This window comes from Apis laboriosa, unplaced genomic scaffold (genome assembly GCF_014066325.1).
Source record: "Apis laboriosa isolate Shangri-la unplaced genomic scaffold, ASM1406632v1 scaffold83_cov151, whole genome shotgun sequence".
Lineage (NCBI taxonomy): Eukaryota > Metazoa > Arthropoda > Insecta > Hymenoptera > Apidae > Apis > Apis laboriosa.
Genome location: NW_025224581.1, coordinates 395705 through 422576, shown reverse-complemented (window position 1 = coordinate 422576; position 26872 = coordinate 395705). Strand labels below are relative to the sequence as shown.

At 39.4% G+C, this 26872-nt stretch overlaps 1 protein-coding gene across 2 annotated transcripts in view; it reads left to right on the top strand.

The window, feature by feature from the left end:
- The window catches only part of LOC122719545 (zinc finger and BTB domain-containing protein 20), an 84753-nt gene extending 58282 nt beyond the window's left edge, over positions 1–26471 (top strand). For both annotated transcript variants that reach the window (XM_043945469.1, XM_043945470.1), the window contains exons 4-9: positions 15852–16001; positions 21275–21547; positions 22285–22422; positions 22515–22563; positions 22711–22969; positions 23291–26471. In XM_043945469.1, the coding sequence (XP_043801404.1) occupies positions 15852–16001; positions 21275–21547; positions 22285–22422; positions 22515–22563; positions 22711–22969; positions 23291–23870 (1449 nt within the window). In that variant the 3' untranslated portion in view covers positions 23871–26471. The remainder of the gene's footprint in view (positions 1–15851; positions 16002–21274; positions 21548–22284; positions 22423–22514; positions 22564–22710; positions 22970–23290) is intronic.
- Positions 26472–26872: the final 401 nt, after the last annotated feature.

Here is a 26872-nt window from a genome sequence, read left to right as displayed (position 1 = left end):
CTCCCTCTCCTCCATCGTCTTCCTCACGTTTTTTTCCCCGCGTTTGTTGCCTGCACCTCCGCACCTCCTTCACGGCGCAGAATTTCCTCGATTCGTCTTATTGCGCGACGCGAGAGGCGCGCACGCACACACATACACAAATACAGAGAGAGAGAGAGAGAGAGAGAGAGAGAGAGAGAGAGAGAGAGAGAGAGAGAGGAGAAGAAGAAAAGAGAGGGGCAAGCAAGACCACCCTCGCCTCCTGCCCCGGGGAACATAAAACTTAACAAACGATCAATTTTCTGTTCTTTGTTTCTTACCAGGCTGGAACTACGGTATTTCGCCACTCTCCACCCTCCCCGCCCCCTAACATTCTCCTTCGGCCTTCCCAGCCGACACCCGGTTCCACCCCCTCCCCCTCTATCCCCCATTCTATCCACCTCTCTTCTCCACCTTTCTTTTTTTCCTTTTCATTTTTTTCCTTTTCTCCCCTTTCCATCTTCCTCTCTCTCTCTCTCTCTCTCTGATTTTCTTTCCCTCCAGCTTCGGTTTCGCCCCTTTGGCTTCGCCCCCTCACCCCCCCCCTGCCCCCCTCTCTCACTTTCCCTGGCAATCGCTATCTTCTTCTTTTCTTCCCTCCCACCCGATTCGCGGGGCTGTTTCACCCCTACCCTCGAGCCTCGGCGGCTCGCCCGCCACCCCACCCCTCGGTCTCACCCCATCCTCCCCTTTCCCCCTCCCCCCTTCCATGTTTCCCTTTTTGTATCTCCGTCTCGGGCTGTGCGTCGAAACGAGCCGCGCAGAGGAGAGGCACTCTATCAAAGTAGAGTACGTTTGGCTTGGTTTATTTTTTACTTTGGGAGGGGTCCAAATTGTAAAATCAATACTTCCTCCTAAATTTAGAATGCCGCCACCGAGCGACGCCGACGCGCGCGGCCTTTTTCCTCGTTTCTTTTCGGCCTGCACACCGGGGGAGAGGAGGAGGAGGAGGAGAAAGAGGAGGAGGAGGAGGAGGAGGAGGAGGAGGCGGCTTGGTCGCCGCGCGCGTCGCGCGGGAAACCGGCGACGAGGAGGAGGAGGAGGAGGAGGAGGAGGAGGAAGAGGAGCAGCGAGAGAGAGAGAGAGAGAGGGAGGCGAGGGTGATCTCGCGCGCCGCGTCATCGCGTCGGAAAACAAAAGCCGACGCGCGACCGAATGCGCGCACTCTTTGAGACACCCTGGGATCGAGAGAGAGGGAGGGAGGGAGGAGAGAGAAAAATAAAAAAGAAAACGACATCGACCTAACTAGGAGGGGGTTGCGCGTGCACCACCCATGTTTTGACGCGTATATTACGTGTATATATACGCGCGCGTGTTTTCGCCCCCCCCCCTCCTCCTCCTCTCCCCCCGATTTTTATTCGAGAAAAAACTTCGAAGCCGGATACCGAAGGACGTTAACGCAGATATAGAGAGAGAGAGAGAGAGAGAGAGATTCGTTCGTCACGCAGCTAGGGTTCCCTAGCAGATCCCTAGCATCGAGGAAAACGAGGAAATGCGACGAACAGCTGTTGCCTTGTTGTCCCAGGCCACCACCTGCATCCAGGTGTGCTTGATTCGATCTCGAGGAAAATCGAAATTTTCTTTTTTTTTTTTTTTCCTCTCGAGGAAGAGGAGAGAGAGAGGTTTGTTGTTGCTCTGGTTTTTTTTCTTATCGTGTCTTTATGAGAGGAGATAAAAATCGTCAGATATCTTCTGTTTCTTTCTTTGTCCATCCGTAATATTCTAGGCGACAGACATCTTGTGATTCTTCCTTTAAGGGTTAATTTAAAAATCGTATAAGATATATCTTATTATTCTCCTTTTAAGGATTAATTTAAAAATTACTCGTGTGTGGTAATGTTTGACATTCGGTCGGTTTATTGTTCCTTTTTCTTTTCTTTTTTTCTTTTTTTTTATGAAAAATACGGGCAACGAGACGTGTATACGTACGTGGATCGACGATGTAGGTGGAAAATACCGATACGGATTGAAATATGAACGATAGAGACGATCAAAATGCAACGTCAATCGCGCTACAATGTTGTGGTTTGTTTTATGACGGTGTTGCGTTTACTTGCTTGTTGTTCGTTTTCGCGATCGCCGCCGGTGGGAGGTTAAATATCGATTGCTGTTCGATGTAACGCTTTGCTCGTGGCAGGTGAGGTCGTCTTTTTCGTAAAATAAACCGATTTCGAGTGGCCGAGACCGATGATCCCTGATGCAGACAGCTTGATTCCCGGCCATTGTTATTAAATGAATAGATGCCCGGGTTTTGTGAATATTTAAAAGTCGGGATTCGATTCCGCTCCACTGTGAATCGTACGATTTCGATACGTTGGAAAGACGTGTATTAACCCTCCCCACAAGAACGTCCGCGAGACAAATATTTCTTGTATCGTAGAGTATACAGGGATTGGATATATTGGAAAAGTGCAGTGTTTTTTAATTTAACGCGCATGTTTTTCTAATTATTCATCGAATCGTTCGTTTATTTTGTATTTATAACAGTTAGATTTTCTGTTTCGTCGATGCAATCTATCTTATGAATTCAAGAAATATATATATATATATAACGAAGAAATATATAACCTAGAATCGTTGTAAATAAAATGGATATATTATAAATTCTACGAAAACATCGTCCGTATAAAATAAATCTGGAAATAATCTGATGACAAAGGGTTAATTAAAAATATCGATCCCGTGACAATGGCGACACGACGAGAAAAAAAAAAAGAAACGACGGCAAAAAGGACAACTCGATCCTGTTTCCATGAAAATCCGCTTAATTCTACCGTTTGTTAACAAACTCGTCGATAAACTCTACTCCAACGGTTACTTTGCTAAACACGAAGGTATAGTATCGTAACGATCGAAGATCTACATAAAATATATATACATATATAACGATCTGTGTAAAAATACGATTTAACAAGTCCAACCGGTTATTTTTCTCCTATTGATCGATAATCGATATTGATCATTCGATAAGAAGCCCCCTTTCTCTCGAATCGTGCCTCCAAAATTCAGACGTCCCTTGGCCCGGAAACCTCATTGGCGATAATGGATCTCGAAACGAAAATGAAACTCGACGGGGAGATCGACGCAAAATAGCGAAAAGATTGGTGAAAATTTCATATCGAGATCGAGGAGCGATACTCTCAAGGGTAACCGTATCGGTTAACCGCATTACGACCTATTTTTTCAAAAGCAGTTTTCAACTATAGACCGTATATCTTATAATATGTACACCGTGCACTGGATAGACCGAATAGTTTCTAGGTTAAATTCATTTTTCATTTATTCGTAATTCCACTCTCTCTCTCTCTCTCTCTCTCTCTTTCTCCATTCCGTCACGAAACCCGATAGATTTCGAGTATATATACCTATATACCTTAATCCCCCTTAATCGAACGAATCGATGGACGCTCCCCCTGGTTGGCAATCTGCTACAACTTCGATGGAAATCAATTTGGATCCGAGTTGGATCGTGCCCAACTCGAGAAGTCGTCCATATCTCGAGAAACCGTGGTGGTGGGTGAAGAGGCGCGAATCAGTCGTCTGGGAATGTGGTGAACGGTGTCTATGCACGGAGGTTACGATGTTTTTCGATCGTTGGTCTCTACGCGAGCCGTGCGACAATCGGGGTCAGGCTATCGATCATGCCTCGTCCGAATAGAAAAGAAAACGACAGTGGGATTCCTCGGCGGTCTGAGACCGTGACGATGATATCCACGCGGTGTGTTCTCAGGTTCTCTATCCGCCGACAGGAGAGATGCACGTTACAACAGGCCGTGTGCCTCGCGGGTAATTATATGCCGCGCCAGAAGGGTTGCCAGGTGCCAGGGTCGTTAAACCCGGACATCCTGTGTTCTAAAAAACACGACGCGCGCCGCTTCCTAACTGTATAAATAATAGCAAGTACTTTATTTCAGCAGCGTGTCTACGTTCGGATCATCTCCGTGAAATCATGTCCGCGACATCGTGAAAATGAAAATATTCGAGTTTTCCCGCTATTTTCATCGGGATTAATCGGGAAATTTATCTAACTCGAATCTATGATTTTAAAAAGGAAGCTTGATTAATAAGAGTAATAAAAATATATATTTATTTTATACCGTCATTTTGACGTATGAATTGTGTTGAAAAATAAGCTTCGGTGGGTATTTTTGTCATATTGTCTATAATTGGTCTTATGAATATCGCCTACGTATTTTTAAATATTCTATATACAGTATACGCATCATTAAAGCCACATGACGCATACGTTGCATCATTAATAAATAAGAACTTGTTAAGAACGGGTCATTTTCCACTTTGAACTTAAATGTTAATTAAAGAAATAGAAAACAAACTCGACATAATGATTTATTTACGTATAATCGTTAAATACAATTATTTTCTTGTATAAAAATCAAATTGGTAATCTATATATCGCGCAAATAATAAAGTTAGATATATATTTGCATGATCGTAGAATCAAACCACTCGACTTTTAATAGAAAAGATTTGTCCAACAAAAGATTCATCGTTCGTACACGCACTTGACAAAGACTGAATTAACAACACCGACGAGCAAGTAAACAAAGCGTTCATTAAACGTCCCGTAGCCTGTGATAAAAGGAAAAAAAAAAAAAAGAAAAAAGGGGTCCAGAATCCGGTGACACTGCGTAAAAAAAAAAGAAGAAAAAAAAAAAAGAAAAAGGAAAAAGCAAAAACGCAGCCAGTCTCGACACCCGGGGAAAATCGGCGCGTGGGTGATTCTTCAAAAGCCCCGAGTGGAAAATGCGCGCGCTTGAATTTTCTCCTGATGCGCGCCGGGATCACTGGCGAATGAAGAAAGAGGATGGCAAAGCGCGACCAGGAAATGGAGAGAAGGAGAGTGAGACAGAGGGAGAGGGTAAGGGAGGACGAGTGCTCTCGCACGTGTTAAATGGGATTTTACGAGCGACGCGTGGCGAAGGAAAAGCAGTTTCACGAAATTAACACCCGCCGAAGCGAGTGAACTCGTAAAAAAATATAATCGATATTTTCGTACGGGCGTAAGTACTTTTCCCCATCTCTCTTTCTCATTCTTTCTCTTTCTCTCTCTCTCTCTCTTTCTCTCTCCCTCTCTTGTCTGCGTTCACATTGAGTCACGCTTCTCTTCCCTCGGAACACACACTTACACATATACATGCTATTATACATCACATCTCTCTCTCTCTCTCTCTTCCCCCTTCTCTTCCGCCACTGACAGTAGCGTAGAAGATTAATTTGTTTTACTCGTGTCTCGGAGTTTAATATTTTTCATTAGATCTCGCCTCGCTCGTTTCCCCCGGCTCCTATTGGCGTACATTTATATTGTTGCAGCCGTGGAGACCGTCTCGCGACGCGTATCATCACGTGGAAATTCGCGGACAAACTTTGCGCCATCTATGCAAAGCTCCTTCGGGACCTTGATACACACTCCGCGCTTCGACGAAACTTGTAATTTTTGCCTGCACGCGATCAAAACGCCGTTCCCACTTACCACCAGATAACTGTATTTTACGAAAATTCCAGTCTTCTCGATTATTTATCACACAAAAAATATCCGGATTGATCGTTTATCGAACTTATTTGGTTAAACGTTAGGTGATTAATAGGTTAGGTTTGATTGAGACGTAGCACAAGTTCGTAAATTTTGACACGTTAAAGGAATAAATTTTTGGTGGAGATTAGGATTTTTCAATATTATTTTGGCATTAATAAAAATATAATGTGCGTGAATAATAAGTGTTATTTTCATTATTCTGAAGTAAGTACCCATAAGTTGTATATTGAAACGTTTCTACAAATTTTTCACCATGTTTAATGCTTTTCTTCTTTTACAAAAATTAAAAAAAAAAAACCATTTCAGAAAATCGTGTTATTTAAATCGAACAACATCGATGTACCGACATCCGTTAATCGTTGACGTTTTTGAATCACGAGTGTGCAATTCAATTTACAAACGAGCGTGACGAATCGATAAACAAATCTTGTTCAAGATTAATCCAGATACAGCGATAACATGAGAATCATCAAACGCATTCTATTCATTTGGAGGGTGGCATTGTTAAGGCTAATAATTAAAGTTCAAGAAGTCAATCGCGCGATATATTAATCGTCGAAATATTATCATTCTTTACTTATTGACGTTTAATCGTAACCCAGGAATAATTCGCTCTACAGACGCGGTTCAATTTTATTTTTGATACGATTGGCAATCGTGGCCGAAGTGCACGTAGTTTTGAAAGGCGCTTAACCAGAATCAGACACGACTCTTGTTATTTTGTATCTTGTTACTTTTTCCCCCTGGAAGAGAGAGGCAGTCACGAAGGTAACCAACGAGATAAATAGACTTCGGCCTTCGCATTGCTCGAATTTTCCAAAAACTTTCGAAATCGATGGTTAAGTATCTCGTTGTTCGCACACGTGTGTGTGATTTGTTCCCTCGATCTCGTATTATAAAGTCACACTTATGTTTCCCTCGGTTGTTAAGTCGTTCGAGCGTGACGATTACAAATCAATGAAATCTCAGTGGGTTATTAGAAAATCAGCGCGTGACTACGTTCTACTTTGTAGATCGACGAGTTCCTTACGCCATTGCGATCATGGAGACACGCAAGCCCATATGCATGGCTGCGCGTCCAAGTAGAGATGTGTATAAGTACCTATACAATCACGCGTACGTAAATACATGCACGCGAACCTCGGACAATTGCGTTTGTCTTCTCTCCTTCTCTATTCCGGTTCCCTCTTCGTCTTTCCTTCTGCTCTTTCGTTCCTTCTTTCCCTCTCACGGACCTTTTTCCCACTGTCATTCCTTCCTTTTTCATTTTTCTCTCCCTCACCGTCAATTCTCTCTTCGCCCTCCCCCCCTTCCGTTTCAATCTTCCTTCTTCGCCCTCGCCTTTCTCTTCCTGACTTTTTTTATCATTCTCGTTGCCCTCTCTTCTATTTTTCCTCCTTTTTCATCCTTCTCGTCCGTTTCTCTTTGACTCTTATTTTCTTTTTCTTTCTTTCGCTGAAGTTCTATTTCTACTCCCTACCCCTTTTTTTTTTTACTCTAGCAAACTGTTTCTCATTCTTTTTCCTTTGCTCTTTATTCGTCTCCAGTACCTCTCATCTTTCTTTCTTTCCGTTTCTATTCGCGCTATTGTTCTTTCTGTCGCCGCGATCCTTTGCTATACACTACCTTTCCCTTTTCACCGATGATATAATCACAGAGACAAACTTAGTGCGCATGCGCACTCACTCTCATCACTTGATGAACCAAGACCAAGGTGAAAATTTGAAAATTTCACCGTTCGCTTTGTCGTGGCCATAGCCTTCACGGTCCGCCGCTTTCTTAGAATTCGTTCGTTCGTCGGTTACGATCCTTCCCTCGGTTCAGAATATGTTATGCCACCAGTTGGTTCCGCGTTTACAAACTTTAGGGAAAATATCGATATATCGATATATCAGCTATTCAATCGTATCGATATAATAAAACATTGATATTTATTTTCAGTTTATTTAAAAACAAGGGATTTTCTAGAAATTTCAATTAAATTTTTATAAATTTTCCAATCCAACGATTATTTGATATACTATTATGACAACAAATAATAATTATTTTCGGATTAAAGATTTTATTCCTTTCTAACTTCAGAAGAGTTTTGCTTAAAATTCGAATAAAAGGAAAAAAAAAGTCATTATATTATCAAAAACATTGAAATCTATCAAACAATTATCGATAGTTTCGATGATATCGAATCTTATCGATATTTGCTAGTATATCGATATTACCAAAATATCGATGTTTAGTCGCCATGTTTAGTTACTACTGGGACGAATGTCGTGTAATATTTCAACGATTGTTGTGCCATTTCTGGATATTTTAATAACATATCTACTTCGTAACTTAATAATACTATACTAATTATTGAAATTAGAATTAAATTGCCGATATATTCCTGTTTAATTCAACGTCGATGTTTACTTTGTTGCAAAAACGTTACATAACCTCTCACAGTAGGTAAGTTTTTTTAAAGATCTTAGTTAAATCCGATGAGAAAAACTTGACTGATTGATGCCGAATTCGTAGAAATTGCGTAATATTTATAAAACTGTAATAAAATTGAAAGTATTTAGAAAGAGAAAGAGATCTAGTACACGATGGACAGTTTGTTTTCGTTAATTTCAGTTCTCCATTCATCGGTGGGATACGATGAACTCTAGAGATAAACAGTCACCTATTGAAATGGAAATTATGCGTATACGTTATTTATGAAATTACGTAAGACAATTTTTTTCGCGGCCAGAATCTCTTCAAACGACTTTACGCTAATGTAAACGATAGTCGATTTGTACGAGGAGTGTCGTTGACCGTACTTGACAATCACTTTCTAACTTAAATTTGATCTGAAATCTACGCCGTTGCGTCTTTCTTATACACGTTCGTTTTTCTGTGTCAATTTTTTCTTTTCCTTCTTTTTTTCTTCGGTTATTTCTTTTCTTCGGAAAGCTCGATGTAAACTCGAACAGTTTGTCTAGACCGTTTACGTTTTTCTATAAAAATCGTTCCAACTTTGAAATGTTCGGTTACAAGCTCGTTAACCTCCTTCATCCGACGATGGTTTTAACGAAACGCGAGATTAGTTTTGAAACGAGGGAGGGGAAAGAAAAAAGAAGAGAGGAAGGGAATCTACGAAAGAAGTCCTTGGTGAAATCCGATTTAATTTCATTCTCCGATTCCTTCCAGCAGCCTGGAAATTTTTTTTTTTTTCTCTCCTCTCTTTCTCGACTCTCTTGGTTCCGCTGTCGATATTACGAAACGAAACGAAACGAAACGTCGCGTCGTCGATGCATGCGTCTCAAAGACTCGATAATCGAATAATCCGGCGCCAATTGAATTTTTCGTCGCGAGTCCCTTTCTTTTTTTTTTTTTTTTTTTTCTTTTCTCCCTTTTCTTTTTTCCAAGGCCACACCTTCCCTCATCGCGGTTGCAAATTCCTTTTTTACCCTTCCATCTCTCGTTTCTCTCGTTTCACCGTCTGTCTTTCTGTCCCCCCGTACCCCCCCCCCCTTCCCTGTCGCCCCTTTTGCTTCTCCTCGTCGGCGGCCAGAAACGGGAAACGCCTGAACTATCGATCGAATTACGTAACTAGAGGCAGAGAGGCCGGTAATCTCGTTTTTCTAATGAACTTCGTAGCGAGCGAATGCCCCTTACGTCGAACAACGAATCGTGCGCCATATTTCGTCGCTCGATCAAAAGTAAAGCACTTACTCCTACATCTCTTCCTTTTCCCCGCGAGCCCCTCGTCACCGCTTCAACCCCTCGCGAAGATATCGACTGGATTTCTCGAGTTCTTCCAGTCGTTCGCGGTATTTTGATATTTCGGTCGAGAAATTTATAAGGATATTAATCAACGGAACGCGGCAATCGAGTTTGAGAGAATCATCGACTCGTTTCCCACGTGCGTTTATACCAGTGGCATGTCAAAAGTAGAAAACGGTTACGCTTTCTCAGACGTTAAACGAGAATAATATGGATTACACGGCGAGCTGCCGTTCGTATCGCATTTATTATATTTTTCCTGCATTGATAATGACAATGATCGTGTCCTTCGCTTTCACGATTATATTCACGTTGCTTCAAAAAATATCCTATTCACCGTAAAATTGGAACGAGAGAAAGATAGGTGAAAATTTTCGGTGCGTCGAGGTCAAGCGTTAAAGTCTCCGGCGTCGCGTGGAAAAACGTTACATCTATATACGGTATCTCGGTCTCTCAGTTCCTGTACCAGGAACACCCACGTGCGCCAGTATGCAAAACTCTCTGGAGAAGAAGAAAAAATACGAAGAGAGAGAGAGAGAGAAAGAGAGCATCTTTCCTTGTCTCAACGGGCAAAACGACTAAAAAAAAAAAGATCAAAAATCCGCAACGATCGCGAGACAACGGTGTCTCTCTCGAAAGCTCGTGCCGACGTGGCGTTATTGCATCGAGCCAACGAGGCCGCGCATATCAATAAATAACGGTAAGGCAGCGTTAACAACAACAACGATACGTCGCCTATCATTCCGTGCTTCTTTGCCACCCTCCGCCCCCCTCCTCCCCCCCTGGTCGGACCGCGTTACCCCCCCACGGGGGTGTGCACACGTAGGTACAATCGATTGCGTCTGCCAAGCTTTTACGCCGGGGAGAGAAAACCGGCGAATCGACAAATTCGACGCGGCGCACCCCCGTCTCCGAGGAGGGGTCGCTCACCATCGGCCCCGTCCATTTATATCCTCCTTCGTCCTCCTCTTCCTACGCCGTCCCACCACCATCGCCACCACCACCGCCACCACCACCACTGCCGCCGCCGCCGCCGCCGCCGCCACCACCGCCACCCCCTTTCTTTCCTCTTTCTNTTTTTTTTTTTTTTTTTTTTTTTTTTTTTTCTTTATTACTATTTTCTCTCCCTTCTTTTTTTCCTTTCTTTTTTCTTTCTTCTTTTTTTATTCCCAACGACGAAAGACGAAGCACCCCCCGTTATGCACGATAAAAAGTTTAATGTCAGAGAAGACGTCGTGGGCGGTAGTGGGTAGGGGCAAGGAGGGGTCTGCAACGGGAGATGGGTGGATAGGTGGGTGTGTGGGGTGGGTAGGCGCGGGTTCGACGTCGGGACAGGAGGGTGGGAGGAGGGGGAGGGGGAGGGGAGGGGGGGGGTGAAAGTGCCCGGGGATCGTAATGACTCGATATGAAACCCGGGCAGTGCAATTTCTTTCTTCTTCTGCCCTTTCCTTCCTCCCCCGCGCGTCTCGACGTCTTCCTCTTTTTTCATCGCAGTATTTCCCCATAAAAGCGGCCCGGCATAATAAAAAGCGTTATATAGCTGGCACTGAAAAGTAACGCGCGTCTTTCTCTCTCTCTCTTGCTCGCTCGCTCGCTCATTCTCTTTCTTTTCCTCTCCCCCGTCTTCCTTCCTCCCTACTTGATCCGTTTCGACCGTGTACGCGTGTATATACGTGTGTATATGTACACACACGCGTGGAGACGCGAGTGTCCTTCCGTACGTGCATGCGCGCGCGTGGCTGTGTGGGTACGTGTAAGAAACAGACACGAGGCGGCGTAAGGTCTTTTACGGCCTTATTTGCGGAGACGTAAAAATCGCGAAAATCAATACGGAACTTCTAACATTAAATATTCAGGCTATTGACTGGGCGGGGCCGAGAGCCAGACACTCTTTCGTACTTGAGAGTTCTTCGGCCTCCACCATGGGAAACCCATTCTTCCGCGATCGCGATACTACCATTCGCTTTCCAGAAACACAGCTGCTTCCAGATGTTTCACGATGCATCGCGCTTCCTTCTTCGAAACGTGCTCGCGTTATTCTTCCTTTTTGCCAGCGGGAGCGCAACTTGCCGCGACGCGTGCTTCCGTTCGATCTTTATGTTGGTTATGCAAATTTATCGGATCGATTTTTGAATTCAATTATTTTCTAAGAGATTTGCATAGGTGGATTGATTTATAAAACGATTAACATGAACAAATATTTACTTTCCATTGCGTGTTATTTTTCCGCCACGTATAATATGGTATACGTTCGAGTGTTTCAAAATTGGCGCGTTTTTCTCATGTTTACATCGTGCCAAAGATTCCGAAGAAATTTTATTGGTATACTTTCGAGAAACGCGTTAGGCTGTACGATTCGATATTTGAAAATAATAAAATGAATATCCTATTGGAATGAAAAATCCAGATATACTATTTTTGATTATATTATGTTAGGTTAAAATATATATATATATATATATATATAACCTATAATTTGAAAAGTAATTAATTTAAGAAGAATAAACATTTTTCAATTTGAATCATCCATGTACTGTTAATCATATTTTCGTTTCGTGTCCACTTTCTTTCGCAATCGATCGATATCCTTTTGCTGAAAATAACGAATTGTTTATATATCGCGAGTATCGTGCAGATTTTTGATAACTCTTTTCACCAGATGTATACGTCAGAACGTATACGAAACCTTTTTTTTTTTTTTCCTCCCCCAAAAATAATAAGATATTTGATGCTCGTTATAATTAAAAACGATTTTCATGTGCGATGTGATCAATATTGAAATGACAATTTTCAAAGAGCGAAACGAGGATATTCGAGGCTCCTTTTGACGGAAAATTGTTTGATGCATGAAACGATTAACGTTTTAACTGAGCAATTATTTCCAGGGAAAAGCACAATATCCGACGTTCTTTCTGTAACCGGCAATCAAATTCAACGTTTGCAATTGGTTGAATCGTTTCGGTTACGTTTGTTGAAAAATCGGACAATTTGATACACAACACGATAATACGGGACCTTATTGGACGGTAAACATTTGTTTCACCGAAACAAAAGGGGGAGGGGAGGGAATCGTAACAATGAAAAAACACAAAAGGGGAACAAATTCGCGAAAAACTACGGGGTAGGCCGGTTAAAGGGTTAAGGAATAAATAATTCGGAACGAAAAACGAAACACGAGTTTTTTTGCAAATGTAACAATACCGCGGTACGGAATTAATACGTATGTATTCCACAGTTGCCTCTTTTTTTTTTTTTTTTTTTTTTTTTTTACTTGCATGTAAAATTCTATTGTCGTTCCGCAGAATAATTTTCAAGGAATTACGCGAACGCTCTTGTGTTGTGGGGGAGTCGATAGAAACCACGCTCGAGCGACAAAAAAAAAGTCGAGATGAGAGAAAAAGACAGTTGAAGAGGGAGGGGGAAAAAGGAGAGAGAGAGAGAGAGAGAAAGAGAGGGGAACACGATTTACGGTGGGCTTACGTTTCGTGAAATAAAATGCAAATTCGTAGGAAAAATCATACACGCTCGTGTCCCGTTCGGTTGACAATTAGAAACCGCCATTCGATCGAGTAAAAATACAGATTCTGGCTTCCATATTTGAAATAATTTCTTCCTCTATAAAAAAAGATTCGTTGTATTTATCATTGTTTCTAGATATTTCTTCGCCAATGAATATTTTATTAATGCACGTGAAATATATAGAAACGAATGATTTCCTAACCTATACAAGAAACGTTCTTCCATCTTACGATAGTTTCTCGAACGATTCCAAACTCAGTGGCGCCTAATTTGAAGTATAATAAGAATCGGATTTCGCCTTTTTGCAAGAAGAGAGTCATGGAAGATGTTTCTCGTCTGCATTCAGCTCTCTCGCAGAGAGAAATTACTATTCAGAAAGTTGGAATAAATATGTGTTCGATTTTCAAATCGTATATCCGATATTTTTCATAACAATTAAATAATTTAATTCAATTTCATTTAAACTTGCAAAAGTAAATATTTTTCTCTGTAATTTTCTCGAAAGGAAAATAACGAAAAAAAGATAGATTAAAACTCTTACGCTCAACGCTTCAAATACATTTTTAACTAACGCTTTAACGATAAATCGGTATAGCTTATTAAACTGATTTATCGCGTCTACACGTGTGATAATTTTGTTCGTTTTGAGAGAAAGAGGAAGGAGAGAGAGCATCGATAAAGAAAAATAGAAGATACAGAACAGAGAAAAAACAAAAAAAATAATAATAATTTTCCCTCTTAAAAAAACAGAGTGGTTCACGAGGAAGGTGTTGAATACACTTGATGAGTGTTGATCTCTGCCATGATGATAGGTGACAAATCTGGGCTAAGCTACGCTGATTTACGAGGGTTGAATTGGAAACGGTGCACGCTCGGTTTAGCCTCGGACAAACAAACAAGATAATGAACGAGAACGAAGTAATAAATTTTCCCCAGATATTGAGAACAATTTATATTCTACATAATAGGGATATCGATATCTTTTAAACTTTAAGCGCGCCTCGGTTGCAGGGGAACGTTTCCGCCGAGCGAAATCCCGATCATTTTAAATCGAAACTGAGGAAATAAATTCCGTTCGGATGAGGCGCATCGTTTACCAGATCTATATCTTCTCTATATTTCGCGACAACCGGATTATACGCAAAGGTAAAGGGTTGTGAGAAAAAATTACGATCGATATCCGGAGATGGATATCGACGGAGGATCGTTTAATAAAATGACTTGTGTCGGCAAATAAAATCACGATTGACAGGAATATCGGTTGTTTAACGGTGCTAAATATGCACGTGGGCGTGCGAAGCCGTTCTTGGACAGTTTTAAGCCCAGTTTCGCACACACGATCGATCTCCGTGCCGATTTTAGAATCTCTGGTGTCTTTCTCTATACTGGTGTATAAACCGATCTGACCTGAATACAAACCGTGTTTCAGCCTCAAGGCCCTTTCATATCGACTCGATTTAATTTAATACAGCTTCCCTTCGATTCTACCTCGCCTATTTAGGATTGATTTAGATGTCCATCCGATTCTCAATTGGGAGGGGGAATCCATCCGATCGGGCGCTCGTTCTTTGTTTTTTTTTTTTTTTTTTTTTGTTTTTCGTCTCTCGATAGATCGAGTTTAAGAATTAACGTCGATCGATACGATTTATTTTCGTCACGTTGCTTCGACGCAATATACGCGCGTTCGCATTATAGTTGAGTTATGTGTCGATGATAGTGATTCGGAAAAGCAGAGGAGTTGAAAATCGGTTGACACTTGGCGGGATATTACAAACCCATCAAGAAAATTGCAAAACAATATTTTTTAACGTTAAGAATGAGATTTATAAACCTATCAATCACTTTCTCCTCTACAATCATCCTTCTGCAAATTCTGCACTTTACTTAGCAGCAAATACACCGGCAAAGTCAACAGGTGTTGCAACAAATCAAGTTTCAAGTCTCTACCGTAAACACACTTTCTAATCTTTTGAATTAGTAAATTTCATTGCTCTCTGCTAGGAAATAATATTAGAAGTACGATCAAAATTACTTTTACCTGGACAAGGCAGAAATAAACGTTTATTTAAAATTTCCCTTTTTTTTTTTTTTTTTTTTTTTTTTTTTTTTTTTTTAATATTCTTCCAATATGGAGAAGGAAGAAACACAAGAAAAAAACAATTTATCCAACGGACAGATTATCTTATTTTATCAATTTCAAAGTTACCAGATTTTATTTCTAACCTCCCCTATTCTACCCTACTTTCCCTCACCACGATATTCCAAGCACGTGTGCAACTCGAGAGCAGTGAAATCTTTTTCTTCTTCTTTCTCCTCCCCGTATCGACTGCGAAAGCGTCAAGTTAAGGAAGGTGTGTAACAAGCTTCAAGGCACGAGAAGAGAGAAAAAAAAAAAAAAAAAGAATCACAGCGGTCAGAGAACGAGAGAGTAGCCTGTTCGTCGAGTGCTTCATTGACTTTCATGACAGATCTGCACATAGTAGCCGGCTCAGGCGTCCAAGCGGAAATACATATTTTATCCGGCGGTGTTCGGGAAGCACCGCTTAAGAATTCGATCATCTCCACGATCTTCGTGTATACGTTCAACATGTATGTATGTATGTATGTATGTATGTTGTGTGTGTGTGCGCGCATATAACGGCTCTACAACGGCTCTATAACGGCTCACGTGTGGCATGCCAGTTTTCGGGGTAATTAATGAAGAGCGACACAGCGTCGCGTGCCCTTATCCGCACACCTATGAATTAACTCTGTCGGGTCCTCAATTTTCAACGTTCTTGATTTTCTCGTATATATGTATATATATGTGTGTGTGTGTATATACGTGTGTGCGAGCGAGTGTACCCATCGAGGAATATTTGTCAAGGACGAGTTTTGTCGGTCATGTCCCCCACGCTGTTGTAACCGGTTTGCCTCGGTTTAATGGTCGATTTGCAAGCGTCAAAAGTTCTCGACGGATCGTTTAGCCCCTTCATTAACGGCCGCCCTTCTCGCTTTTGTTTTTTCGCAGGTGGTTCTGTCAGCGTGCAGCACGTACTTCGACACGATTTTGTCCCAGTACGAGGAGAAGGACCCCATTGTCATAATGCGGGACGTCAAGTTCTCAGACATCAAAGTGCTGGTCGAGTTCATGTACAAGGGAGAGATTAACATCGACCATGTGAGTGATCTGTAACTTTTTGTAACGGGTTGAACAACGATGGGATCAAAAATATAAAATGGGCCGATGTAGTGGTGGTGTGGCCGATCGAACGGTGTGCGTGGATAGATTCGAAACTTTTGCGATAAATTCGATTAAAAAAATTTATTCGATCGAGATTTGCCTGATTCGGTTGATAATGTTTGTTTAACTGTGCCATTTTTCGACGTTTCGATTTCACAATTATTTTTGATAATTTTAACCTATATTGCTGTCGAGGCATAATTTATGGTCGACAAGTTTTAATTTTGAAATTTTAATTTTAATTCATATCGATGCTTTCTTTTCGTTCATCAACATCCAAGTATTTTTCGATTATTATTTTTATGAGATTTCAAGTGTCAAAAAAAAAAAAAATACTTGATACGTAACTATGAAAAATATTTACATACTGTATTTATTATATCATTTATATACTACGCCGTAATTTCGCTTACAAAGATAATTCCGGAAAAGTGAGTAAAAAAAAAAAAAAAAAACAGGATTCGAAACATTGCTGTAATTAAATGCAAATATAATATATTAAATTTCACATAATTAAATTTTGTTTTAAGTTTGATATTATAAAAATGAAATGGAACGTGATAATGAAACACTTTACTAAAAAATGAGAAGGAACAGGATAAGAGAATGTCTACTGCATGTGCAAATACACTTTTTACAATCATTGCATATATTCGAATTCTATAAATATATTCATTTCAAAATTCGAAATTATTCTATAATGCATTAAGTACTTAATAGCGAGTACTTAATAAGAAAATATCATTTTTTGTAATCGAATCCTACGAAATAAATCTTTCATATTAAATTTCACTAGATTTCGTGAATTTAATATTTACAAGTTTTAATCTATCTAACTTGGAATATCTCAGATTTCTAAACTATTTACACAAGATTCGAAACTATCCAATCGGATTCGAATTTACTTGCGATATCATATAAGATGTGGCAAAAAAGTAATAAGATAAAAGTAAAAATACAAAATAATTAAAATTTTCTATTTTTATCCTTTAAAATAATCTTCGAAGAATTTGATACGATATCTACATCGGTTATTTAATTATTTAAAAGAGTTTAAAAATCGTTCTGCTTGAATTATGTTTAATTATCTTGTCACATTTTGTTAAATATCAAGATCAGATTATCTTTCAATTTCAATTTTAATTATGGAATCAAAAAAAAAGTCTGTTGGTGCTAAATCAGGAGAGTAAAAAACGATGTTACTGATATGTGTGCAGATGCATAGCTATGCATATAATGCAACAGTTTTTAGCTGAAAAAGGAATTTCTGTACAAAACCACGCTCTTTACTTTTCTGGTTTGGCACTACCAGACTTTTTCATACCATAATTAAAATTGAAATTGAAATGTACATTGAAATTAAATTATACGAATTCAAAGATTAGAAAAAAAAAAAAAAATTTTAAATTTGCAGTCTTACGTATTATTATTTCGCATCTTTCGACTAGTCTCATTACTTCCGATCTTTTAAATTCCCACGAATATAGAATATTAATATATTCATAAAATAACTTTGGAGGATTGATTTTACAAAAACCAAAACAAATATAAAATGTACAAAAGTATAAGTTAAGTCTTATTTATTAAGTTATAAATAATTTAAATTTGTCTTAGATGAAATAAAGTGAGAACGAAATACAGGTATAACGAAAACAAAACAATTTTTTTCATCTCGTTCCAATTAATGATAAATTTCAATCGCTTATAATTTAATAAATAAACTTCAATCGAAATTTTTATATTTGTACCAATATTTATATTTGTTTTGATTTCTAGAATTTCTAGAATTTAACGTTCTAAAAGTTTCCTACGAATATATATTAATATTCTTTATTAACATATATTTGATCCTATCGTAAGTCTAACCTTACCTTATACCGAACGCGAATCGAAGATAGTTAGATGGAGGACATTGTTGAAACGTTGACTTTCGAGAAACAAGACTGGCCAACCGTTCGAACGTCGAAATTAAAACTGATTAAAGAAATAAAGTCCGCGGAACGTAGACTCTTTCTCTTCTCAGACACGATGAACGACTTATTTACATCGTGGACATTTATGAGGGCACTTGTGTCTCGCTGATGGAGGGAAAAATATCGCGGGAGACAGGGCAGGAACGCGACTGGCCTCAATTTATTAATAATTGAAGATTCTTGCTCTTCGATGTTTCGAGCATACCACGCTTCAAAGCGACTCGAACTTCCCATTAATCCTTAGGCAAAAATCCTCGCGAAGATGCAATTTGTTTTGTCAATCGTTTCTTTCTTTGCTCCTATCTTTCCTTTTTTTATTCTTGTTATCAAGAGTAATCGAACAAAAGGGAGAAGGATCACTTTGTCGTCCGGAGAAAACCATCGATAAAAATCGGAATAGCGGCATTATTATACCAGTGGTTAATTAACGATCGAAAAGTTTTTGTTTTTAATAAAGATTCGTTTGAATCTTGCAATCTTTGAATTTTTATGGTTGAAATGATTTTTTTAATTATAAAAATATAATCTTTTATATAAAAGTCTTAATTAACATATAACAGACAAGAACTTTATAGGTTATATTACATTGTAGATTACAAATTCTGTTTATTTGAGAATATTTCCAATACACTCAATTTTTGAATATTTATCTTAAACTGCATATTTTCCATTATTATATATACAATAGTTTTTATACATATGCAGGATTTATCTCCTTCTATAAAAAGGTCTATCATTAAACAAAGGACCCATTGAATTTTATAACCTCTAAGCATAGTAATGAAATAATTCAATATAGAATCGCATAATTAATCTATCACTTTATTACTCACAAATAATCACGTAAAAAAACTAACAAAATTTATATCAAAGATGAACAAGTATAAAGAATCAAGTAGCGAAGAATTTCATCGATATGTCTCGCAAAAACCGACATTGTTATTCTCGTTACCAGACGCTTAGTTTCTCTTCGCTGTTACAACAATTCGACATCGTCCCTACGAAAGCAAGGAATATCATACGAAGCCTGAGAGATGTCGTGGTGTACCGTTTCGGATGACTCACGAAATATATGAAGTCGAACGTGTGTCGTTTAAACGTGCAAGAATCGTATTCAGGTTGTGAAGAGAATCCCGAGAGCAAGCAACGGGTTCTCTCTCGATTCTTCCGTGTTTCTAGTCGTGATCAAGCGGCGCAGTTAGATTCACGAGAGCTTTCTCCGTGGTGGCGCTGCGGTGGCCACGATTTGCCTGCGAAAAATCCGGCTCTGGTGAAAATATGTTCACGGCGTATCGGGCCGAAGATCCGTCGATGTGTTCGATCGTGGCCTTTGGTTAAGAGTTTTTCAAGCTCGATCGGATTTAAACGAGGTCGGAGGCCGCGTTGTTTTTTCATTCGTTTTCTTGCACACGAAGTTAGAAACACGAAAGACAGCCACAGACAAAGATCGAAGACAGCGACGATGGTGGTGACGTTTGTTTCTGAAATACACATTATTCCCGGTACGCTGGCTGCCGGAGACGCTGACCCACATAAGCATTTTTCCAATTCCATTCGTGGCTGATAGAAAGCCGCGGAGAATCGTTTGTGTAGAAAGTTCTCATATTATTTAGCATTCTCTCGGTCGTTCGGCTATTATTACGGTGAAAATTGGCAAATAGTAATCGAACCCTATACCGCCGATACGCGTTCAGATATATCGAATTTTTTTTTTTTTTTTTCTCTTTTTATACCGTCTATCCTGTATCTTTCTCCGTGGACAGCGACGATCCGATTCATTACTCGAATCCCGGCGAATCGAATAGAGATTCGTCGGTCGCTACGAGTATGCTCGCGCAAATTGAAGCGGGCAGGATTAATGGAATTACTAATTTTTACCTCTCCGCCGTGTGATCGCTTTTTCCTCCGGCTTTTTCCTACGGACTGCCAGAGAATAATTAGATTTACTTAGCTCCGCCTCGAATTTCTTACAGCATCGACTTCTCGCTCTTCCATCGATATAGTATAATAGTATCCATGCTATGTAATGGTATACACAAGAGGAATCGAATGCTCCATTCGGGGGGAACAAGGAATCGCCTGACTCGACTCGAGCTCGTGCCAAAAACGTTGAAACCCGTCGCGCCCCGTATATTATACCATTTATGCCCGTTCCATAGCGGAAATATTGAAAGCGGATCGGTTAGAAATATTGCCGCCGTCTTCCTTGCCTTGGTAACTCTTGCCAGGAATGGTTAAACCACTCGGGCTAATGTCGACGGAAACGAGAGGGAATTCGCTACTTACCTTGATTAGTCGGAGGATATCGAGGATATAGCTGTATCCCAGCTTGGAAAAAAAATCTACTTTCCACTTCCTACGCGAATTTCGATCCTCATTGTCTCTGGTACGATTCTGATACAATTCTTTCTGCCTTGGCTATTGGCTTTGACATTATATATCGCTCGATAAACTAAACCATAAAAATTAAATGAAAAATATTTTAATGCTTGATCTTTTTATTTTTTTAATCCATATTTGTTTGTCGAATGTTTCAAATTATAAAATTCATTAAAAAGTATGATCATTTTATCGAGCAGAAGTACGAGTAAAGAAAAAGGAATTTTATAAAAGATATGAGTTGTTTAAAGGAAACCTGTGTAATATAATATACAATAAAGCATGATGTTATAAAACTGGTTATGTACATTTTACTATTCTACAATTTACTCAATGCGGATATGACAATTCATGATTTATTTAATTCTTTGAAGAATAATGTAACGCGAAAACAACTTTTTACTATGCAATTATCTCGTATTATATTTTCTTGCCGTTAATATTGCTTCGACAATTAACGAAAAGATCGCAATTTTGATCATTATTTTTATCTTTCTCGCGCACGCATTGAAATATAAATATTTTTCTGTTTAATTACACGTAGCAAATTCCACAATTTCTTTGAGCACGATCGACAACATCCATTAGACCAGAAACTTTAAACTACGAGTAACGAATATTAATTCCTATTTACATTTTCTCTGAGATCTTAAAAAGATAAGTGGTCCATCTTTCTCGGAATTACCTTAAATAAATAACATTCGAGGGAAAAAAAATCTCGAAAACAAAGAAAAAGACGATTTTCGCAATTCTCGAAGGGATTAAACGACAAAGAGATTCGAAGAGAAAGAAGGAAATTCTTCGCGTCTTTGTTTTGTTTGCCAGATTGATTAAAGTCGTCGTGTGTTGATGTTTCAGACGAGATTGTCGTCCCTGTTGAAAACCGCGGAGGATTTGCACATCAAGGGTTTGGCCGAGGTAAGCTGGCGTAGCGATTCGACGCAAAATGATCTAGGAAATAGCGGTCACAGTCCTGGGGCGGCGACTCCAGGTGTCGAGACGGTCCTCAGGGAAGGAGACGCTGACGAACCGCCACCTCCAAAGCAGAGACGCAGAGGGCGCCCGCCTCTGGACGATCCACCCTCGTCTCATGATGTCTTCACACCGAAAATCACATGTATCACCGGAAATGTACGTCAAGTATGGTTCAGATGTTTCGTTTATCATAATATCTCTAGTAGTGATTGTCGATTGAGAGATCAAAGACAATTTCTCTTCTTCTTCTTCTTCTTCTTCTTCTTCTCTTTTTCATCTCTATTTCTCTTAATTATCTAACTTCTTTGATTGTGATAACTTATAACTAACTTGTTCTAGAAATCTAGTTTAGATTAATAATAATAACAATAATAATGATAATACCTGTGTTTATATCTTTTATTCATATTTCTTATTTTTCAAGGAATTTTCAAACTATCGTTTCTAATGGTAATTTTACTCGATAAACATCGTTTTAAAAGATTTCGACATTTATGAATATTTGTCAATAAAGGTAATTAATTGATATTGATTCAGAAAGAATATAGTAGATGCGATATATTAATGCCAGATAAATTTTACATTTTTGTATCATTGCTTGTGTATCTATTATTTGTTTAATCCTACGCTATAAATTACAGCCGTGGCGCACTTTGATTTCGTTAAAAAAAAAATTTATTGTAAATAATTCCTGTAACCGGCCATTATTTATAACACTCATCTAAATATATTACAAAACTTACATACACGCATATAATATATTTAATAATAATTCCATCATGAAATTATGAATCTCACGAACGACGACAAGGATCAACTTTTTATTATCAACTGTTCAATTTTTTGTTTTCGCCATTAATCCTTCTCGATGCAACATCGATCGCAATCGACAGTCACCGAGAGATTTCTTTGACGCGCCTGTTCAAACCTCCTCGATTTCCCAGGAGGAAATGATGAGCGAAGGCGGTGACCACGAGAGTTGGGACGACGAAATGATGATGAACGAAAATAACGAAACGCCACTGCCGGTGGTAAGGATACCTTTTTTTTTTATTCTATCTTTAACATCTTTAACATAGTTTCACATTTTCATTTTTAACAATTTTTTTTTATACCTTTGCAGCTATCGTACATGTCCAAGGATGACAACGCGTCCGACCAGGAAAAGAAAGGTACGTGACACGGTCGATCGAACCAAAGTAGTCGTGATTAGGCGTTACAACGGAGGATGAGATACACGACACACAGACACAGCTATGCAGAGGTGTGCGGCTGTTCGGTAGGCGCGAAGAATTTAACGTGGTTTGATTTTGCTGCAGCGCCTACCACTCCCTCGAATTCCAACGCCACGAACCCATCGATCCCCGAGCAATTCCGAGACGTCGTGAAGATGAACGATTACCTGACGACGGGACGCCGCCAAGAGTTCTGGGAGGAGCCGTTCACGCGACGCGTTATGGATGCCATTAAGAGCAAAGAACTGGAAATGAAGACTGCCGCCGAGATACTTGGCGTGTCCTACGGAACCCTCTATGGCAGATATCGCGACAGTTATGGTTGCCTTAAACACCCGTATAGGTAATGGAACATTAACTTGTCGATATTTGATCACCTTTGCTTCGACTATTGCTTACTAACTTCCTCCTTCCTTCCGTTTTGCTTAAAATACACAAGCACTGAACTTTTGACTTTCGAGAGTTTCCATCTTTTTTTCGAGACCGATGAAGCTTCCGAGAAACGGAAATTTTTCCTGGGATTGATAATATTTTAGACGCGCGCTAAGTGAAATCGTGCATTAACCTGCTTTCATATTTACGGTACCCTGTACGGAAATCGATTCGAACTTTTTCTTCCCACTTCGACAACAACCGTTGACAAAGGTAACGAATTTGTTCACAGAGTGAGGGACTTTTGGTCAGAGCCGGGGCCAGCGGAAGTGTTAGCCAAGCTGCGAAGAAAGGAGATCACGTTGTTCCGTGCAGCCGAGTTCCTTAATGTGACCGTCCATACGTTGGCAACTTATCTGTCGACGCTACAAGGCCCGGACAGAATTTCGTTGGCCGGCGACTTGAGCGTTGCGTCGGGTGCGATCGACGGCAACAACGAGACGCCCGAGAACAACGAGTCCGTGAACGACATCTTGCAAAAGATCAACGCGAACGCGGCGACTACAGCGACACCGACCACCTCGACACCTATCAAGAGAGAAGGAGGCGGATACATCGAGGTGCCGACGCCCGTCCCGAAACCAGCGACATCTGTACTCGAGAACAATCCAGACATCACGATCGTAAAGACGGAGAGCATGCCTCGCAAGCGGGAGTACGCGAAAGTCTCGAACACGGAGAACAACAATGCGAAACTGATGAGTGGTGGCGCTGTGAGCGAGGTGACGCAACAACAGCAGCAGCAACAGCAGCAGCAGCAGCAAAAGATCACCGATCCGTTGTCGTTGAACAATGACAACAGCAAACCCTAACTATTCAGGCCTTATCTGCAACCGGCAAATCCCCGTGCACCGAGCGCTAACTACAGATCCGATCTGTGCCCTCGAAGATTCTATTCGAACGTGTTTACTCGCTTCCTTACGAATTTTCATTTGAAATAGAAGATGGTGAAACGCGTTGCGCTGTCCATGTAATTATTTGTCCGTCATCGTTGCAGTTTTGCCCTTCCTTTCCGTTGTGGCGCCCCACACACACACACACACAAGCCAACCCACGCCATTTATTGTAGCTTTAGACAATCTCGCGTGTACGATCGTCGTCATCGTGGCATAGGTTGGAGTTGCGTCCACGTTGGGCAAAACTGGGCTGCGAGTAAACTGGAATGAACGAGGGGTGATAACGGATCTAAACGGGCCGACGATATTTGTCGACGATAACCTTGCGAAGCGAGGATTTGTGTTCGGTGATCCTGCCTTCCTCCGGGATCCGGCTATCGATTCTATCTATCGTTGCACGAAAAAAAGCAACGCCCAGCCGCGTATATTTTCCGAATGAAAAAAACGAACAGAGTGCGTCGAACTAGAGAACGATTCCTTCTTAAGAATTAGTACCTAGCGATACGGTTCTTCGTTACTTCAAAATTGGTTCGCTTAATCCAAAGTCGGTAGCGATTATTGATCGTGTTTGGCCTTCGTGACAAGGAACAAACAAAGAAGAAAGGGAAAAACAAAAAGGAAGAAAAGAAATGAATGAAAGAAAGAAAGAAAGAAAGAAAGAAAGAAAGAAAGAAACGTGTAATAAAGTTCAATCGAAGTTCCTTTTGAATAACGATGTAGGGTGTATCGCGAAAAGAATGCCTAGACTATTTTCTGCCGCATGTGTCTGTATGGTAGCACGTAAAGAGCGACAATATTATTCACCCGTAGACCCATCAGTATAGTGATCCCAGAGTAACAGTCCTTCGAGAATAGATATGTTTCTCGTGCGGTTGTCGTTTCAAACAAATATTGCACGAGCGTATATTTCAGCGGTATATGAAAATACACTTTTGCAACGGGAGCCTTAAATCCTTTGAGTGCTAAAAACATTTTACATATGCGATTTATGCCGCAAGATTAATCGTTAGATATATATTGTACATCGATCATTTTTCAAAGCATATCGCACGATGTCGAAATTTTATCTTTTGTTTCGATCGGTGTGATTTGTCAGTCTCAAAGGATTCATCCGCGGAGACGATCTTTTCCTCGCTAGGAATCCTCGATTCTACGACAACGTAAAACGTTGAAACGCGGAAAATTCATTGCGTAAAGAAAGATATGTAATCAGTACAATTCTATTTTCTTTTTTTCTTTCGCTCACTTTCTATCTCTACTTTTCTCTCTGCCTCCCTTTCGCTCTGTTTTTAAAACAGTATAATATAGAATTTATATATTGCACTTATATAGATGATATTTTTTTAGAAAAAAAAATTCGTTTAAGCGTATACGCGAGCTTTCTTTCCTCCTTTTTTGTTTTTTTTTTTTTAATTTTTTATTTCTTTTTTTTATGTATATACATATTACGTTGTTGATATTTTAAGTGGCTTTTATACAAGCAATTGCTGATCGATATCAAAGATCGCTTTAAAAGAAGATACACGTATAACGTCCATTGTAAATATTGGTGCAATAGCAAGACCTAAAATTAATCTTATTTGTCACAGAGTGCGTTTAATCGCTATTTTAAAGAAAGAAAAAAAAATGCAAAGGCAAAGGTGAAACGAAGAAAGGACATACAGTTTTTGTGTCGTGCAATTGTGTTCGTATCTTCTGGCCGTAAAAGTGAGGTTAGAAGACACGAAAGGGAATTAAAAAGACGAGGGAAGATAATTCAAAAGATATATGACGATTCCCGTTAATCAATCGATAATGCCTTGTTGGTGCGTACCAACTTGCAAAATTTACGTTTAAATTTTACTTTCATAAAAAATTGTTCGAGGCACAGTTATTTATGTCGTGTCTAAGACGTGAAACGAAAAATTAAGTCGCACGCGCGCAATATTAAACCGTACTCCACGAGATATTTCAACTGGAAAAACTTTGAGTATTCCTGTTCGCTGAAGGTAACAAAGCAAAACAAAACAAACAAACAAAAAAAAAACACTAAGTAAGAAGTAATAGTATAGTAGAGGTATTCTCGATATGATATTTTTCGACGATATAAGACTTAGTTACGTTGAGAGGACTCATGCATGAGAGGGTACTTGTAAAGTAATCCAGAGGAAAATGGTGTATTTGTGAAAAACCGGACGCACACAAAGGAAGAACACACAGTGTCGTAGAGAAGGGTAGTAATGAGGAGAGATCGAAATGATTAAAAAAAAGTGGTATTGTGAAGTGTGTACATACAGAAGCGTAGGTTAAAATAGAACGATAAAAAGCGTGAAAATGTGAGCACGCAAAAATATTATACATATACATATATACATATATCTCTTTTTCTCTAGAGGAAATTCTAAAATCGACTGACTATTAATGATAAAGATGTTCTTTAAACGATAAACTGCTCCATGAGCAAAGGAAAAATAGCGTTATATTTTGCGTTTTTCTGATTTTTTTTTTTTTTTTTTTTTTTTTTTTTTTTTTTTTTTTTTTTTTTTTTTTTTTCTTTGTTTTTTATTAAATATTTGTTTATCGCAGTCGGACCTAAGAACAAAGGATAATCTTTTTGATTACTTTACGAGTGCTCTGGACCGACTATTTTACCATGTATAAATATCATTTTATACGATAACTTTGCACCGTTCGATATTTTAGTCGTAGATTATTATTAGGACACTATTGATGATATAGATCTGTGTGTTCATTCTTTCACTCATTAATTTAACTGTTTTCAAATTTCATTATAAAATATATCTCTCTCACTCCCTCTCTCTTTCACTTCCTTCTCTCACTCTGTCGTTCATTATTATTATAATTATAATTATTATTATTATTATTATTATAATTATTATTATTATTATTATTATAATTATAATAATAATTATTATAAT